Below are 18,963 nucleotides of genomic sequence, written 5' to 3' on the forward strand. Positions count from 1 at the left end.
TGCTTTTCCTTCCATCAGGAAGCCTATTGCACTTAATAACAAAAAAATGCAATACTTTTTTTAAAAAAGGAAGCATTGTATGAAATATTCTAACAATAAAAATGGTGCGCTAATCAGTACAATATTTAAGAGGGGGAATTATCCATTAAATAATAAACAGCAGACATTTGAAGCAAAAGTCTAAGCAGCAACCCCTTTGGAATTACCCTTAGGTAATGACATGCTGGCATCAACCACCTCCACAGTTTTATAGCACTGCTTGGAGTGCATTCATACATATTCATACATACATATATATAGTGTGTGTATGTATATATATGTGTGTGTGTGTGTGTGGTTTTTATTCCATTCTGACTTAATTCCCTTTTTCTGTCTGCATACTACAGTGAAATCTCTTCCTGTTGACCCATGAGAGCTCTTTGCTCATGCTTCTCTCTGCTAACTCACCCTCACTTTTCTGTCTACATCCCATAGCATGCACACTCTTCTTTTTGCCCAACAGCAACTCTGCCCTCCTAACTGACGGCTCCTCTCCTTCCGTTTTCATACTTGTAGGTTCTCTTTAGGCCTATAGGCCTGTTTCCCTCACTGAATCAAAAGCAGCCCAAACAAGAAGTCTGTAGTCCCTGTTAACTGCAGTAACAAATTTAAGTAGTTTAAGGCACCAGTTGAACTACGGTTACAGGCAGCCACTGGAGAAAGTGTGAGGCAGTGGCTTTACATCTACCTAGCGGTAACCGGCACCAGTTTTCATCCAAAAGCAAACAGATGTAACTCCTGAACCGAGGAACAGGCTGCATGACTTATGTGTTGGAATAATGGCAGCAAAACTACAACCAAAGAAGTCAAGGGAGCAAGATGCAGGATACAAGACTGTTGGTGTTGAATAGAGAGTCTTCAGTTGCCAGACAGTGGATCTAAAGCAAATACAAGACCAGAAAACTGCAGCGATCCTGGAGGGCAAAGTGTTTATTCAGAGAACATACTGGCTGCTTTTGGAAATGCCACAGTTAAATGAAAGGGTACAGGAATAGCTTACAGCACAGCTGGGTGTAATTAAGAAGTTCTCCCGTTCTGCATCTGCATTACAAGCACCCTCCAGCAAAGATAATGTTTTCAAACTATATCTAGATATTTTTGAGGGGCTTTGATAATTTCCCAACACTCAGTGTATCTGCTTGGTTCCATCTGTGACCCCAAAGATCCAAGGATCCAGGAAAATATATGCAATGCTACCAAATCTTAAGGCTACTTTTTAAAGGCTGGAGGCTGATAGAGTTGTTATCAAAGTGTGGAAACCCAAACCCTACCTAAGTCAATGACATGGTAATCAGAGAGTAAAAAAATAACTGTATAGTCATAGCAAAACAAAGCTAAGGGGCACCATTTCCGTTGCTTGCAATTCAGGATTCCCTCATCTTTACCCCTACCCCACAAAAGGCCAAATCAGCTAGAAATAAACTATTCATGATCCTGGATAAGTGCAGGTGACAGTAGACAAATAGCCTTCAGAAGTCCACATCTTTATTTACCCATGGAGATACTACTCCAACAAACTCCTTTTTGGAATAAAGTCTGCAAGTGTTCTAGTAGAAAAATGAGTGTTATTAAGTGCACACATCATAGCAGATGACATGATAATCGCATCAGCTGCCAAAGAACATGCTGCCATTCTAAAGCAAGCGTTGGGCAGAGCTAATCAAAAAGGAGGAAAACTCAACAAGAAACAGTACAATGCCTGAATCACAATTTGTCAAATATATGGAGTTAAACCAAGTGAAAGCAAGACAGAAGGCATCTGCTTACAGAAGATTCTCAGTACTAATCAGTAACTAGCATAAACTAAATAAGTTTAGCCTAACAGCACAACCGCTGAAAAATAATGTCATCTGCCAATGGGGACCAAAATATGAAGGCTCAAGCAAAACCTTACCACAGCTCCAAGGGATAACACAGCGGATACTATGACCTGGCAGAGCAACTTGAAGTACAGACACATCTAAGGATGGTCTAGGTGCATGTCACTTCCAGAAGAGAGAATCCATAAAGCCTGTTCATCGCTGCCATCTCTATTGCATCAGCTGAAAACAGTCGCAGGAGACTCATTCAAGAGGTTCATAATTTAATAGAACCACTTTCTCCATTGAGGTCCTGTGAGGTCGAGATCTCCTGCAATGATTTTGCAGTTTTTTGCAGATAAAATCACTCAAATTCAGAAAGAGGTTGACTCTACCATGGTAGCAGAGCTGGGCTGGGTGAGTGCCCATGCTCTGTCTGGTCAAGTTGTATGGGACCGATTTCAGCTTGTTACCTCTGAAGAAGTGGTCAGGCTGCTTGGATGAGTGTAACCAACCACCTGTTTTCTTGATCCTTGCCCATCCTGGCAAGCGAGCCAGGCTTGGCTTGGCAAAGGGCTCCATCGGGTAGTGAATGCTTCCCTCTGTGAGGGAGTCTTCCCAGAACCGCTTAAAGAAGCAGTTGTTTTAAAAACTATATTTGGAACAGCCATTGTGGCCAGTTATCTCCCAGTCTCAATTTTTCCATTCTTGGGCAAGGTGATGAAGCGGGTGGTCGCTGAACAACTCCAACCATGTCTGGATGATGCCCAAACATGACTTCCCAAACTTGTCTTGTTGGTAACTCCTGCCCACTTACCTGGTGAGGATTCTGCAGGGCACTTTGCAGCACCTGCTACATCCCTAGGAGTTGAGTTGAGGAGAACAGGGTAAGGAATATCCTGGTTATCTAAGAGACTACTTTGCTTTCCATTTCTAGCTTTTCCCTCACTCTTACTCATTACATTTTATATCCTGTCCTTCCCCCAAGGTGGCATATGTGGTTCTCTCCTCCCTCTTTGATTCTCACAACAGCCCCATGAGGTAGGCTATGATGAATCAAAGTATGGCAACCATACACGTTGGGAGAAAGGAGGGGTTTGTGTGGGCTAAAGCCTTTGAATTGGGCTTATTAAAAAGACAAAAAGGCCTGGGAACCACATGTCTAAGCCCAGGGCTGTGTGTTGCATTTGACATGTGACTGTTGCTAAAAGCAGCAGCCCCACATCTCTTCTTTCCCTCATAACAATTAGCAAACCAAAAAACAAAAAAAAGGTGATGTCATCATTATGATGTGAATTTGCCATTCCTATAAATGGTGGTCAGTGAGGTAGCATGGAAGCTACACTGTGGTGATGTCATGTTATGGGGTTTGCCTTCTTAAGCAGGAATGAGGAGAAGATGACACAAGGGCACTGCTTTCAACAGTGGCCTTTTATCAGCTATAATATGGTGTCCTGGCTAGTGTACTTTGCTCATTTATGAAAGTAAATTTGCAAATAGCAGACGCGGTAGTTCACTTCCCATTATCTCCCAGACACACATGAAGAATGTATTTATGAGTATTCATAAAAGAAGTAGGAACCATGCTACTCAAAGGGGGCTTATACCCTGGTATATGTTTATAAGATTGCAACAGAAGTTGAGTCCCTATTTATAGTAAGAAGTAAAAGGAGAAAACCACCCTTGAGAATGGCTAGTAGATTCTCCCACAAAAGCAAAAGTCTACTGTTTCGTGTGCAGACTTTTCTGTAACCAACCTGCCTCAAATACAGCTTTAGCTTCTACTGGATTTGATTATTGGCATCCCATGGAAAATTGAAAAATCATATGAACTCTATGCTAACATGCTTAACTAGAAAGCATAGTCAAATGCTCACATTAGCTGGTAATTTTTATTTTTGTGTGAACCTGCATGCAAACAAGAAACAGATTCACAATTGCATTGCTGGAAGTGTATCCAAAGGATGCTGGCCTTAGTCTAGTCAATGAACTCTTTCACTTCCATCTGTGCAAACTTACCCTGTGGAAAAAGAAAGTTTCAGCCACCAATATATGTATCAAATAATATTACAGGAGAAAATTTGGACAGGTTTTCGAAATGTGGAAACAATTTTCAGATTGTTCGTGTGTTTAACAATTACAAACTGTACTGATGAAAGATTATTTTCTAGACTAAGAAGGATATAGCATGATCTATGGTCAACAATGTCCCAAGATCATAGCTGTCAACCTTCCCTTTTTTTGTGGGAAATTCCCTTATTCCAGCGCCATTTTCCGCTGCTTCCCGCTGCTATCCTGGATTGTTAGATATCCCGTAGACTGTCCCCAGGACAGGTGAGGCTGCTGATCCCTTATTTTCTAGGGTGCTGATGCCTTATTTTCAAGTTGACAGCTATGCCCAAGATTGGTTGTGTGATCTAAGCATTCTCTGCACAGAAAATGATAAACTGCAACTCACTGATTTTAATGATATAATTGATAAGTTGGCATCTAAAAATGCTCGAAAGAAACTATTGCATATAGTGTAATGTTATAGCTATGATTCCCCTATGAATGTTCTGTGTGAATGTCTTCATTAATTCCATACTTTTGTAAACTTACTAAAGTTTATAAATTTAGAAACAATATTTTCATGAATGCTCAAATTTCAGCAATGTTCTGCTTCCATTGAGTAGATAAAGAAGAGAATGCGGTTTTGTTTCTCAGGAGCAGATGCTATTAAATTCAGGCCTCCCAATGTCTCCTGGCCCAGGGCCTCCAGTTGCTTTAATCCAGACCTGTCCAGAGGAGTGTAAGAAAACAAAGATACAAAAGGGTGATTCAGAAGACAGTTGAAGATGGTGTCTGGTGTCTAACATTGTGGTTTATTAAAGGGAATAAGGATTGATTTATAGTTGATGTTCTCTGATCAGGGAAAGTATCTCCTGGGCTATGACATGAGGTCAAGGTTGCTTCCGCCTAATACTGTTCTCTGCAGTGCAACTATGTCACCTATGTAAACAGAACTGCACTAGAAGGCTAGGGATGAAGGCAGATGGGTGGTAGAGCATCTTTATTTTAACCTGCAGTATTAATGCTGCCTGCCACTTATCTTCAGTTTGTGCACTTTTCTATGTATATTGGATTATTCACTGGTCTCTTTTTTATTCTGTTTCACTTGCTAGCTAAAGTAAAATTTGTTCAAGATCTATTTCATTGATTAGAATTTAAAAAGCAGGCATGTTACCGCAAGCATCTGTGTAGCAGATCTAGGCGGTAAAATAAATAATAGTATATCATTGTTTAGTTGCTAATCTGCACATAGTCCCACAAATGACTATTGTTAAGCCTGCTTTTTTAAACTACCGTATTTTTCGCTCTCTAAGACGCACCAGACCATAAGACGCACCTAGTTTTTGGAGGAGGAAAACAAGAAGAAAAAAAATCTGAATCTCAGAAGCCAGAACAGCAAGAGGGATCGCTGCGCAGCGAAAGCAGCGATCCCTCTTGCTGTTCTGGCTTCTGGGATAGTTGCGCAGCCTGCATTCACTCCGTCAGACGCACACACATTTCCCTTACTTTTTAGGAGGGAAAAAGTGAGTCTTATAGAGCAAAAAATACGGTAAATACTAAGTGCCATCAACGGGGATAATAAAGTCAAATAAATTTTGCTGTATCAGGAATGAATAAAGCAATATAATTAAATATATATTTCTTGGCTTATTTAGTGTACAAAGTTTGGACCTACATCTGGTTTAGGACAGCTTCCCCAGCGCTCTTCTGCTCGAAGATCATTTGGACGGACAAAGAGATTCAGCATTACTCGCTCACTTGATGATCTTGAGGTAATTTTATTACACTAAGCTTCCACTTTTTCCTGTGAAGAGAGAGTGAACAGGCATTGATAAGCTGCTTAAACAGTACTCTAAGGAAAGTAGATATGTTCTCAAACGAGAGTAAATTAACGTGTTGCTTTTCTCTGTTCTGGTTGACAAATCACTTTAAACCACTGTTAAGCTTGACTGTGATTTAAAAATGAATGTGCCATGTCCTGGGGGGTCACGTCACCCCTCCCTGCTCCCACTGCTGATGCTGCCAGGAGTTGAGCCCTGCTTTGGCTTAGCGTTGCGTTTGGACCCAGACTCGGGAATTACCGTATTTTTTTGCTCTATAAGACTCACTTTTCCCCTCCTAAAAAGTAAGGGGAAATGTGTGTGCGTCTTATGGAGCGAATGCAGGCTGCACAGCTATCCCAGAAGCCAGAACAGCAAGAGGGATTGCTGCTTTCACTGCGCAGCGATCCCTCTTGCTGTTCTGGCTTTCGAGATTCAGAATATTTTTTTTCTTGTTTTCCTCCTCCAAAAAGTAGGTGCGTCTTGTGGTCTGGTGCGTCTTATAGAGCGAAAAATACGGTATATCTCTCCAAACAAGCCATGAGCTATAACCATATTTTGTTCTTGCCTTACTGGTTATGGCTTGTTTGGGGAAGGCAAACCATGGAACTCAGTTTCAGACGTAATCCTAAGGCTGAACCCTCAGAAGCAAGAATGGGGGAGGAGTGAAGGGGCTGCAGTTTTCTTCCTCTGCATCACTACACTGCACATTCACCTTTAAACCATAATTAAGCTTCATTATGGTTTCAAGTGGCATGCAAATGAGGCCATTTAATGCATGCATGCTAAATATTCTTATAATATAGGTGGTGCTGCTGAACATGTGGAATTTGTGTTATAAATTTGCCTAGGTTCTCGGTTTGATGCCTTGTAACTAAATCCCTGCTTTCGTAACAATGCCTAGCCTTCATCATTGTGTGTGTGTAAGCGGGGAGAGTCTCTACTAGTCTTCAAAAAGTGAACACTGAATAGAATGTAGCTCGAAAAGCGTGATTTTCAAAATGTAGCAAGCTTCTAAAAGAATGAACAATTCATTACTGGGGTGGCAATATCCTATATATTTTTTATATAGTATATTCAGAAGTAGTCATTTTTAGCTACACAAATGACCTTTTTGTGGTTGGAGTTTGACTAATGCTATGACATAATAGACGTATCCTCAGTACTTCATAGGCTTGTGAGTTAAAATAAATGGGCGTGGTACTGAAATGTATGAGAATCCTGTTGCACAAGGAAAAAGAATTCTGTAACCTTCTTTTGCTTAGTCAAAGGAGCAAGGAACAGACAAGTCGGATGAAGCAAATAGCATAATAGGCTTGCATGTGATTGCAATCTTGAAGGAACATGCAGCTACATGCCGAGAAACAGAGAAAATGGGAACAAGCTGTATAAAGTTGCTGTTTGATTTTAGAGCTAGTTTAAAGTTTTTCTATACAGTTCACACTGAACCTATGAACCACTAGTATGCAGTCTCTGTGGAGGTTCATTGTTATGCAAAGACAGTCACAGCAACAATTTAAAGCCTTGAGTGCAAGCTGTTTTTTCTTTTTCTTTTGATGGGTAGATACACAAACTGGTGCTTAGTCTGGGTGGGTCTCCACTGTGAAGGAAGGAAGAAGAGGCACCTTAGTTTCATTTGTTTTACTGGACAGGAGAAGTAAGCATGTGTGTTCGTAGGAAACTTTCCTTAAAATGAGAGAGAAGTCCCTTAGGGGCAACTTGTACATGGAGGAACTTTGCAACTTTAGTCACGTAAGTATGCTTCATTTATCTAATAGTGTATATGGAACTCAAGAAAGTGACTTAAAGGACAGCCTTCAGTTGCAAGGTCTTCCATATAGTTCCTGTAAAAGTCTACATTCTGTCCAGATGATTTCCCCCCTCTATTAATGTTAACTGATAATTTTTATATTTAATTCTTTTATTGTGTAAGTCAGCAGTAAAGTGGTTTTCCAGTAGGTACTTATGCAACACTGTGCATTGTCATTTTTCTAAGAATAATTAAATGCATTAAACAATGGCAGCTCCTCATGTATAAAAATAATTTGACTGCATGGTTTGATGGTTCTTTGTATGTTTATTTGGTAGACCTACCCGTTGGGGGTTTTCATGACTCAGATAAAGTTTGAGACGGGGATGTTTCAGTTTTTAAAAATGTTTAATGTTTCTTAAATGAAACACAGAGAAGTATTCTAAAGGCTCTGTGTCATTAAAAAAGGAAGGGGAACAATATGCCCCGGCTAGATTGTTAATGGAATACATTCCAGTAAAACACACACACACACACACACACACACACACACACACACACAACTCACTGGTAGGCATATCTATCTTCAACAGGTTGTTAAAAGAGACCTTACGTATTTTTGTGGCTATTTCTTGGCTATCCTTATTCTTACTGGTAAAGAAAATAAAACAAGCACATTTTTAATACGCAAAAAAATTGTCTTCTAAAAAATCCTTTGTGGCTACAAACTTATGAGTAGAATTGGACTTGCTTCAGTGCTAGCATGCATTGGATAGCATATTTTTTATTGGTATTGTAAGTTTCAACCATATCCTGAAAAACATGTTCAGTTTTCTTAAGAGTGACATTTGAATGCTTTGATACAGTTTTTTCTTTGAAGTAGATTCTCTAGGGAGAATATATTTTTGCTATACAATCTCATTGTTTTAAAAGGATTATTATTAAGACTGAAACTTAATTGAAACTTTAATAGCTTAATCATTGAAGGGTTAGTCAATCTATTAGTTAAATTTGAATATTTATACAGCATTCTTCCCGTTCTCATATATATAACACTAACGTATTTGGTGTGTTTCATATTTTCACTAACTTCTGTTGCTTCCTGCTGGGAGCTGCTGCTAACACAAGATATACGGCCTTCATAAATGGAGGTTCCATCCCTAACTGTCCTTAAGAAATTCCTTGATTAAACAGATCTGACTATTCATACTTAAGAACTGCCTTGCTGGAAGAGAACATGAGTTCCTATAATTTAGTGTCCTGAACAGCAGACAGTCCAGTATTCCTTCTGAGAAACCCACAGGTTTTGAAATCCGACCCTCTCCCCTAGCACCTGCTATCCTCTGCCTGTGTGTTTTTCTTCATGGGCTGAATTTGTGGGTGGAGTGGAGAGACAATGTGGCCTTGAAGGAGTAGAGCAGCAGCTGCCCTCTCCCTCTTTACCCTTCCCAGTAAAAAGCTTGTGAGAAGTGCAGAAGCCGGTGCCATTTGCACCAACATCCACCTCCCCTTCTCAGCATTTTTTTTCTCAGTGACAGAGCACATCCTTGGCATACCGGAGGTCCCTGCTTTGATCCTTTGCATCTCTAGTGAAAAGGATTGTCTGGCCAGTAATGAAAAAGACCTCTCTCTTCCTGAGATCCTTAGAGAGCCAGCCGCTGCCAGTAAAAGTAGACTAAATGGAGAAATAGTTTGGCCTGGTATAGTCAGCGCTGTCTTTAGCATATGTGCTTCCGGGGTGCAAAGATCCCCCCAGCACCGCCAAATTTACCGTAGTTTAGCCCCCAAATTAACTTTTATTATGCTTATGTCAGACACCACGGCTTAAGCCTTATCTCTTGCTTACGAAAGAAGGAAGGAAAAAGAAACAAGCATTTTTATTTTCTCATTTCTTTACAATACACTTATACTTAAGTATACAACACCACCACACTTAAACTTACAAGTATTGTTTAGGCACCTCCTTAGGAGAAACATCAGTCATGTCAAAGGTGCCACTGACCCCGCTGCCGCATAGCAGCTTAATGCAATATGTAACGTAATATTTTGATGTAAGAGTTACTTTCGTGTGCACGGTGCTGTTGTGAATGACAAGTGCCGCCGTTGTGAATGATAAGCACCACCGCTGGCACGGCGCATCTTTGGTAAATGAGCGCACGAAGTCGAAAGTCCTTTAGTGAAACAGTAGGTATACATTTCGATAATACCTATGTATTTTGTTTTTCTAGCTTGATCAAAATTATGTATTATTTCAATGACAGGTAGATAGTTAAGAGCTTAAGTGGCTTCAGCAGCGGGCATCTGGCACCGCCAAAAATTTGACACCCGGGTGCCCCACACCGCTTGCACCCCCAGGTAAAGACGGCCCTAGGTATAGTGCGGCTTGCTACATGAGTGAGCCTCTTCCTTCCCAGCCCAGCAGCCACTGGGATCAGCCAGGGTGACTTGCATGCTGAACATCTGACTCAGATGTTCAGCATGAGAACCACCCCGGACACCAAGTAATGAGCCTTATCAGTGTCAATTGGTCTGAAGGGGATGGGGTTGTGTCAGTGAATCATGTGCTGAACACAAACTATGCAGAGGAACTTTGCACGCAGAGAAGGGAAAGGAGGGGGAGAAAGTTGCAGCTCAGCACAGCTCAGGCTGATTGAGGCTAAACATTGGGAAGAACTTTCTGAGCTGTTCAACAGGAGAACGGTTTCCCTCGGGAGGTGGTGGGCTCCATTGGAGGTTTTTAAATCAGAGGTTGGATGGCCATCTGTCACGGATGCTTTAGCTGAGATTCCTGCATTGCAGGGGTTGGACTAGATGATCCTTGGGGTCTCTTCAAACTGTACAATTCTATGATTCTAGAACCCAAATTGGGTTCAGCGCTTTGACAACTGAAAAGAGGATATTGGTCCACAATACTGATCAAGGCAAAATATTTTAATCTTGAGGCCACTTATTACTTCATTTATTGGTTTAGTTATTTAATGCTGCTGGAACAAATAATATGCAGTGAAGAAAACAAACTTATTTGCTTCCCTGGGAAGGGGGGTCTTTTGAGACAGAAACCCATTGATAGAACTGTCTTTGATTCTTTGTGAAAAACATTGAAAATTATATTTGCTTGTAACATAATGGGGGGGGGGGTTGTTTTTATTTTTACATCTGCCAATAATTGCCCCAAACCAGTATCTATCTACCTCTTTCCTGGATTTGTTGAGTCTCCATTTCAGGGGGGGGGGCCCCTCGCCTTAGAGGGTACCAGGAGTATGCTTAAAGGTAAAGGGACCCCTGACCATTAGGTCCAGTCGTGACCGACTCTGGGGTTGCGGCGCTCATCTCGCTTTATTGGCCGAGGGAGCCGGCGTACAGCTTCCGGGTCATGTGGCCAGCATGACTAAGCCGCTTCTGGCGAACCAGAGCAGCGCACGGAAACGCCGTTTACCTTCCCACCGGAGCGGGACCTATTCATCTACTTGCACTTTGACGTGCTTTCGAACTGCTAGGTTGGCAGGAGCAGGGACCGAGCAACGGGAGCTCACCCGTCGAGGGGATTCGAACCGCCAACCTTCTGATCTGCAAGTCCTAGGCTCTGTGGTTTAACCCACAGCGCCATGCTTACTTAGACGTAAATCCCATTGCATTAGTGAAGCAAGGCAGTTCCTGTTTAGGTAATCCAGCATCGGGTCTGTCCCTGCCCATTGCCACATTACCCTCAAGGAGTAATCCTAAAAACTCATTTTTTAAAAAAAGAAATTAAAATTCAGAGTGCTCAGGTTGTCTGTGGGAAGATAGTGCTCACAAGGGTCACATTGTGGGGCCCCAAAGCTACTCTGATGCCTTGAGTAAGCTTTGCCTGGTTCAACTTATGTGCCTGGCTTGTGTATGGATCTTCAAGATGTTCCTTTGAAGGAAAAAAAGTTAAAGTCACTCTCACCTATATCCTCTGCACATAGAGGATTTACTACTTGCTTGTTCCTCCTCTTACTTTGAACATGACTGAATTTTAAAATTTTATTTTTAACCTCTCTTGCAAGCCTGAGTTCATTCTGAGCTTTGGCCCGCCTGACCTTCTCCCTCTTCCTTTGTGATTTCCCCGTTCGCCAAACACATTCTTGCCGACCACTGTGAGGTGCAACCCATTTCTGGCCAGAAGTCCTTCCTCAAGGAAGCGGAAACTATGGTCTAAGAAGCCAAATCCTTCCTGACAACACCACCTGCGCAGTCAGTGGTTTACTTCCAGTATTTTCCTCTCTCTTCCTGGACCAAGACCTTCAACAGAAAGGAGAGATTTAAAAACACCTGTGTCTCAAGGCCCTTCAGCCTCCTGGCCAGAGTCTCATATGTCAAAGGCTGTGTTTGGCAGTATTGTTTGTACCCACATGAATCAAAAAGAGAAGGGGTTGGTGTTAGTGGACTTGATAAGATTTGGCAGTTTCCCTGTCACATTGTGAATCTTTGCAGCTGGAAGACAGCACACCTCCCGGGACATCCTGTTACTTCCGCACACTGCTGCCTCTAAAGATAACTAAAGAAAAAACAGTATTATATAAGGGGAGTGGGGATGCTTGAGACATGCCTATCCCACCTTTGAGCAATGGAGTCTTTGATGGACAGGCAATATTGGTAGACAGGCAGGGGTTGTGCAGACCTTCATGACAAATACATACTCTGCTGTGTCACATTTATTATACTTTATCTCAAACATTAAATCTAGTTCTGTCCCCAGTTTGTTGTTTTACATAGAAGAGCAGTCTTCAACTTTTGCTATTAGTTTTGGTAAAGGGTCCCGGATAATAGACTATTGCATTCCTGTATAATTTTGCACCACCTGTTTTTAAGGAGCATTTAATACAACATACGCATACATACTGATTTTCGATAATCCTGATATATTACCTTTTTCCAGTAGTGGAAGGGACAAAGACTTCAAAGCTGCTCCCCAAACCAGTTATTCAGCAACCCAGCAGGTATCTGAGATTCAGCAAACCTTTCTATCTTTGCAGCTATGAGGACTGGAAACCTCCTTTTAAAAATATAAATCTGAGATGCTCTGGAAGCTGAATTCTATACCTACTGCCACACCTTGCCCATTTTTGCACTCTTGCAGCCAACCTAACTATAGTGTTCTTCTGCAAACACACCATTTCAGACTGAATAAAGTGTGTTATGTTATTTGCTACAGACAGGATTTGTTAAATACCACAGCCCCAATTCTCCAAACTATCCTTGTTCTGTGAGATAGCCGAGATACAATCTGATCCATCGTGAACTGGAGCGTTCTGCGGTGGCTGGTTGCTATTGGTAACATAAAGGGAGTAAAATAGAACATGTGAAATGCCTTTAAACTTTGTAGGCATTTTGCACAGGCAGTGCGGAGTATTGGATGGTGCACTTAAGCTCTTGAGAACCTATTTTATTTAAGAAATGCTCCACCATCTAAAGTAAAGATGAATTTAGGAAAGGTGCTTCTGGCAAAAATAACTGCTTTTTCTTACGATGAACAGGTAAGCAATATGATTGCTTGTCACAAGGGACTGTCTTGCATTGGAGATTAGAGACCAGAATTATAGATTATTATTATTCCATATTAAGACTTTTGAAACTTATAGCTGAAATTGTATTTTGTGGGAAAATAATTTTAAAAAACAAATGTTGATTATGGGAGTTATGTGAAAGAAACTACATAGCAGCAGTTTTACAAGTTTTTTGTTTTACTCATCAAATTTTAGTGTGTAAATATTAACTTTATCAGAGATGTTTCAAGATGAAAAGCAAATTTGACAATCATCTATAAATGGTACAGATTGCTTATGTCTTCTTGTCTGTTTGCAATAAACCACACAAATGCATTTCTATTTTGGAGGAAAAACCTTTTATTTTTTTAAATTTGAGTTGAATTTTTTTGACACCAGTGTCTTGTAATAATTTCTCTAAAATGGCAAGAAAAAGACTATCATCTTTGTCTTCTTCTTGCTTTATTGTTCTTATGCAAGTAGACAATTTTAGAAGTGGAAAGAAAATAATTTTAAAAATCATTCTGAAGTAAAGGAATGTTATCAAATTGTGATGAATCAGCTTCCTGCACAACAGAAATTATGATTTATTACAGTTACTTTGTTACTTTTTGGGGTTTTAAAAATAACCTGCTTCAATTTCCTCTGTAAGAAATGTCTGGTATATATCTGTCCTTTTCTTTTAAAAAAATATCAAAGTAAAATGAATGAGTGATAACTGGGGCAGGAACCGGGGATGAAAATATGCAGAAAGTAAAATACATCTTTTTAAGGCATTCATTTCATAATAGTAATACTTATATTTTTATGTTTAGGTAGTGTTTTTAAAATAATATTTATTTTCATACTTATGTCCAGAGAGGTTGTGTGTCATTTGAATTTTTAAATTTAAATGAAAATATTGAATATGCATAATCTCTGTGTTTGCAAAAATATAATTTGCAAAATAGAAACATTGACCAGAAACCAGCAAGACACAAGAGAGGGTGCTTCATGGAAGGGAGCCCCTTAATCTGCCAGGAGAGCTTTCAGAGGGTGAGGGGCTGTTGCCAGATGGGGAGAGTTGAAAAGTCCCAGTACAGAACATCACATGAAACACTCTAGATCTCAGCAGCAGAACAGGCGTATCTGCTGTGTGATAACAGCAATCATTTATATACCATTCAGGTTGTTTCTCATATGCATTGTTGTTGTAGGCATGACACTTTACAATCTAAAAAATAGACACAAAGAGAACAACAGGGGAAGGGATATCAGGGTAAATGGGAAGAATATGTAATTACTTCAGCTGCACCTACTGAGGTTTAGTTACAGTAAGGTTAGGGTCTGAGGGTTGTTCCACAGGCTTCATGAAAAATGTGGGTTTTGAGGAGGGACTTGAAATAAAGAAAGAAGCTGGTCTCTGAAACTTTCTGGGAAGCAATTTCAGGCAGAAGGGGCAGCAATGGAGAAAGCAGCTGTTGTTGCAGGGAGTAGGAAACCTTCTGATGGTTGGTGAGGGTGTTTAAAAAGTGAAAGACACAGGTAGGTGTGTGCCAGGATACAAGAGGAAGGAGATGGGGGCATGTGAGAGACTAGGGGTTCTGGCTTGTGCAAGGGCCTGGAATGGCTGGAAGCCAGTACAGTTATACCTTGGGTTAAAGACGCTTCGGGTTAAATCTTTTCAGGTTGCGTCCCGTGGCGACCCGGATGTACCGGAAAGGATTACTTCCAGGTTTCGTCGCATGCGCAGATGCTCAAAATGATGTCACTCACATGCGCAGAAATGACGAATCGTGACACGCAGACGTGGGTTGCGTTCTGCTCAGGTTGCGAACGGGGCTCCGGAACGGATCCCGTTTGCAACCAGAGGTACCACTGTATAGGGATTAAAGGAGAAGTATGGGGGGGAGAAGGGATGCGGGTGGCGCTGTGAGTTAAATCACAGAGCCTAGGACTTGCCGATCAGAAGGTCAGCGGTTCGAATCCCCGCGACGGGGTGAGCTCCCACTGCTTGGTCCCTGCTCCTGCCAACCTAGCAGTTCGAAAGCACGTCAAAGTGCAAGTAGATAAGTAGGTACCGCTCCGGCGGGAAGGTATTTCCGTGCACTTAGTCATGCTGGCCACATGACCCGGAAGCTGTACCCTCGGCCAATAAAGCAAGATGAGCACCGCAACCCCAGAGTCGGTCATGACTGGACCTAATGGTCAGGGGTCCATTTACCTTTACCTTTATGGGGGGGGGGGGCTACCCTTGGGGTTGGCCTGGAAGCTGCAGCTTTCCCCAACCCCAACCAACAGTGGTTAGATGGCTGGCGGGGTGGGGGACTGTCTATCACCAGCATATAACGCTTTGTTTGAAGGATTTGCAGTGGCTTCCAATGTGCTACCCGGCCATGTTCAAGTTTTTGTAGTATTAAGGCTTTACGCAAATGAGGACTAGGTTACGTACTTCAGAGAGTGCCTTATTGCTTGTATACCCAGTCAGTTGTTGCATTCTGCAGAAGAGTTTCTCCTTCAAGTACCATCCCCACACTAACTTGGGCAAGCCTATTAGTGTGGCTGCCTCTGTTCCGTAGAACACCATTCTTGTTGAGGTATTGCACAGGCACCCACTATTTTTACTTTCTAGAAACAACGGAAGACATTTTTATTTCTATAGGCTTCTCCAGCTTCATGAGAAGGTGCCTCTGCTCATTTTGTATTATTTTTAAACCTGTCTTGTTATTTTTTGTACCATTTTAAAAACTATTTTAGCGGTTTTTATATGTTCATAAATTGCCTTGTCTCAAATGTTGAAGGCATAAATTAAGAAAATGCCTACAAATAAAAAGATGAAAATACTGTTTTTGGACATTCTAAGCTTGAGAGAACCATAAAGCATACAAGGGGAAATATTAGAGAAGCACCTGGAGATGCAAGTAGAACAGGATTTCATCAGCATATAAACTACTGTTTTATTTGTTGATTTTATTTCTGTCCTGTCCTTCCTCCCAAAGGAGCCCAGAGTAGCAATCAACAAATTGGTAAAACAATATAGTAGAGGTAAAAACATGGCTAAAGAATGTAGAAACAATGAAAAACATTTAAAACAATAACCTATCCTCAGAGATAATAATTCCAAGGTTGTCAGTATCTTTGGTAGTATTGAAAGCCATAGGATGTGAAGCTGTTTTCCAGGGACGCTAAATATAGAGAGAATAGTGAAGGTCCAGGTAAAGTAGCTCAAGGAATGTATTAACTTGAGAGTAACCTTCCAGGAAACACAAGTCAACAGATGTGATTTTTTTTACCTTTTGTACAGTACATTCCACACACACACATACACACACACACCCTCATTGCAGCCAGCAAGTGGTTGTAGTTCAAGGGTCAAAGTTAAACAACGAGAAAAAGAGTTGACAAAGGTTCTGAAGGAGGGAGATCTGGAAGAGGGAGGAGAGAGGGGTGTCAGAGCAAATAGATTCAATTATAGCATTGAAGAAGATGGCAAAATCTTAAGGAGGGGAGAGGCGGAGGAGCAGGCATTGGCCAGGTATCTTCAGGGTGTCTTTAAAAATTATCCCCAATAAGAAGAGCTTTCTATCACTAAGAGTGCAACATAGTTTGAACATCATTTATTTTTCTTCTTGTCTATAATACTGATTTTTGGCTACAATTCCATATGCATTTATCTGGAAGTAAAGCTCTGCTGAACTCTTTGGGACTTGCTTCTAAGTTGACAAGTGTAGGATCGTACTGTTCATTAATCAAGGTAAAAGAGTAAAATGTGGTAGATTCATGAGACAAGAAAATGGAGATCTTAATTTGACACATGGTATACTTCAGGGAAGGGAAGGTGGCGCTGTGGGTTAAACCACAGAGCCTAGGGTTTGCCAGTTGGCGGTTCAAATCCCCGTGACAGGGTGAGCTCCCGTTGCTCAGTCCCTGCTCCTGCCCACCTAGCAGTTTGAAAGCACGTCAAAGTGCAAGTAGATAAATAGGTACCGCTCCGGTGGGAAGGTAAACGGCGTTTCCGTGCGCTGCTCTGGTTCGCCAGAAGCGGCTTAGTCATGCTGGCCACATGACCCGGAAGCTGTACGCAGGCTCTCTCGGCCAATAAAGTGAGATGAGCGCTGCAACCCCAGAATCGTCCGCGACTGGACCTAATGGTCAGGGGTCCCTTTACCTTTATACTTCAGAGAAGGAAGTAGCTTTTATAATTAATATGGTAGGTTACACTGTCCTAGATGCACTAGAGGGCTCACTATTTGTTTATAAAATAGGAGTTTGGAAACCATATGACTATGTTGTCTACATGTTTCTAATTTTGGTAATAGCTATTTTCTCCAGCAGCTTGTAATAAAAACTGATGACTCGTTGGGGAAGCAGATTTAATATTTGGAAGTGGTTTAGTACAAGGCCCATTTCAATCTGGCTTCAAGCCTGGGTTAACTCATTTGGTCACCCAGATCAAGAGGCACAGGGGATCCGGACCCTGTTAATTCTCCCCATTCTCTCAGCAGCTTTTAATACCATCAGCCATGTTACCTTCCTTGGTTAAGATCTGAGGGTACATTGTTATGGGGAGGGACTTCACTTCAACCCCATAGCATTTGTGTGGTGGGATCCTGCAGGGCTCCATCCTGTCCTCCCTGCTTTGTAACATCTATATGGAGGTGTTGGGTGTGGTCATTAGGGTTTGGGGGCACAGTGTCATGAGTTGACACCCAGCCCTGTGTCTTCCATCTGGATCAGGTGGTGCTATGCAGGTTAAATATTAAATATTGGTTCCCCACCAACACACACTTTTCTGCAGAGTTGACTGACAAAGCAGTGGCTTGTCATGTTGCTGCACAGACCTATGCAAAGCAGGCCCCAAGTTTAGAATTAAATTTTGCTAGATATAATGATACTAGGAATATTGTCACCCAAATAAGTTTCTTCTGCTTAATAAAGAAATGGCTGTAATATTTGGACAGTAATACTGAATCAGTTCCTATCATTGAAATAATTTGCGAGGACCCTAAGGCATTTATGAGGGGTACCCTTTTAAATTGCTTATCAGCAAAAAAAGAGACAATAGAAAAGAGAATATCTTTTAGGGAATAATCTTATGATACATCTTAAGGAGGCAAATAGATCTATACAATTTTGTATATTAAGGGTCATTTCCCGGCTTGGGAATCATGATCAAAATTGCTTCCCTTCAGTACTCTGGGATTTGAGTATCAAAGTGGCAGGTGGATTGTGTCCACTTTAGATATCAATTTAGATATCAATATCCTAATCTTTTTCTAAACTGTTTTATAAATGTTTCATATGCAGTCAAATGCCAGATTTGTGAATGGAAGCAACTATGACTGTGATCCTCAAGCAGGTAGACACTTAACATACATAAATAATCTGTGATTGTGTGAAATAGGGATCTTGTTTAGGGTTGAAACACTCGAATGTTGCAAATGATTTATTTGATTACATTCCTGAAAATAGGCAAATACTGAGAATAAGAGGTAGGGGAGACTTAAGTAGCTGTCACACATCTCCCTAGATTTTTTTAAAAGAATTGTTATTGTGCCAGTCAATATTCCTGTGGAGTTACTGGAACTGAGAAAGTGTGTTGAAAAGATTAATAAATTGGCAGGGATGGGGGAAGATCTAGGCTATCATAATGTTCCGGAATTTATTTTAAAAAAGGTTTATTGTCTAAACTAACAGTTCATTACTTGGCCCTAAACTGTGGCAGTTGCTGGTTGGTTTACAGTTCAACCATCTGCATGCTGGAAGCAACGAGAACAGGATGTGACAGGCATTTGTCTACAGTCAGTCTTTAGAAATAAAAAGCCTACACAAAGAAATGGGTAAAAAAAGAACCATAGTCAGTTTATTTACATACCTTTCATTTCCCACAAATACATATCCCATAGACAATCCAGTAGTCATAGAATCATAGAATTGTAGAGTTGGAAGGGACCCCAAGGATCATGTAGTCCACCCCCTGAAGTTCAGGAATCTCAGCTACAGCATCCATGGCAGAT

The 18,963-nt window shown here is 41.2% G+C and overlaps 1 protein-coding gene across 6 annotated transcripts in view; it reads left to right on the forward strand.

Moving 5' to 3' along the window:
• RGS12 (regulator of G protein signaling 12) overlaps positions 1 to 18,963 on the forward strand; it is a 92,928-nt gene that overhangs the window by 14,035 nt on the left and 59,930 nt on the right. For 4 of the 6 annotated variants that reach the window (XM_081021495.1, XM_081021497.1, XM_081021494.1 and 1 more), the window contains exon 3: positions 5,546 to 5,662. In XM_081021495.1, coding sequence (XP_080877621.1) covers positions 5,546 to 5,662 — 117 coding nt within the window. Of the gene's footprint in view, positions 1 to 5,545; positions 5,663 to 6,965; positions 7,463 to 12,780; positions 12,959 to 18,963 lie in introns of those variants that run through there. The other 2 variants (XM_081021498.1, XM_081021499.1) reach the window with 2 other exon arrangements.

The sequence above is a fragment of the Podarcis pityusensis genome, assembly GCF_964106645.2.
Source record: "Podarcis pityusensis genome assembly, chromosome: 9".
Classification (NCBI taxonomy): Eukaryota; Metazoa; Chordata; class Lepidosauria; order Squamata; family Lacertidae; genus Podarcis; species Podarcis pityusensis.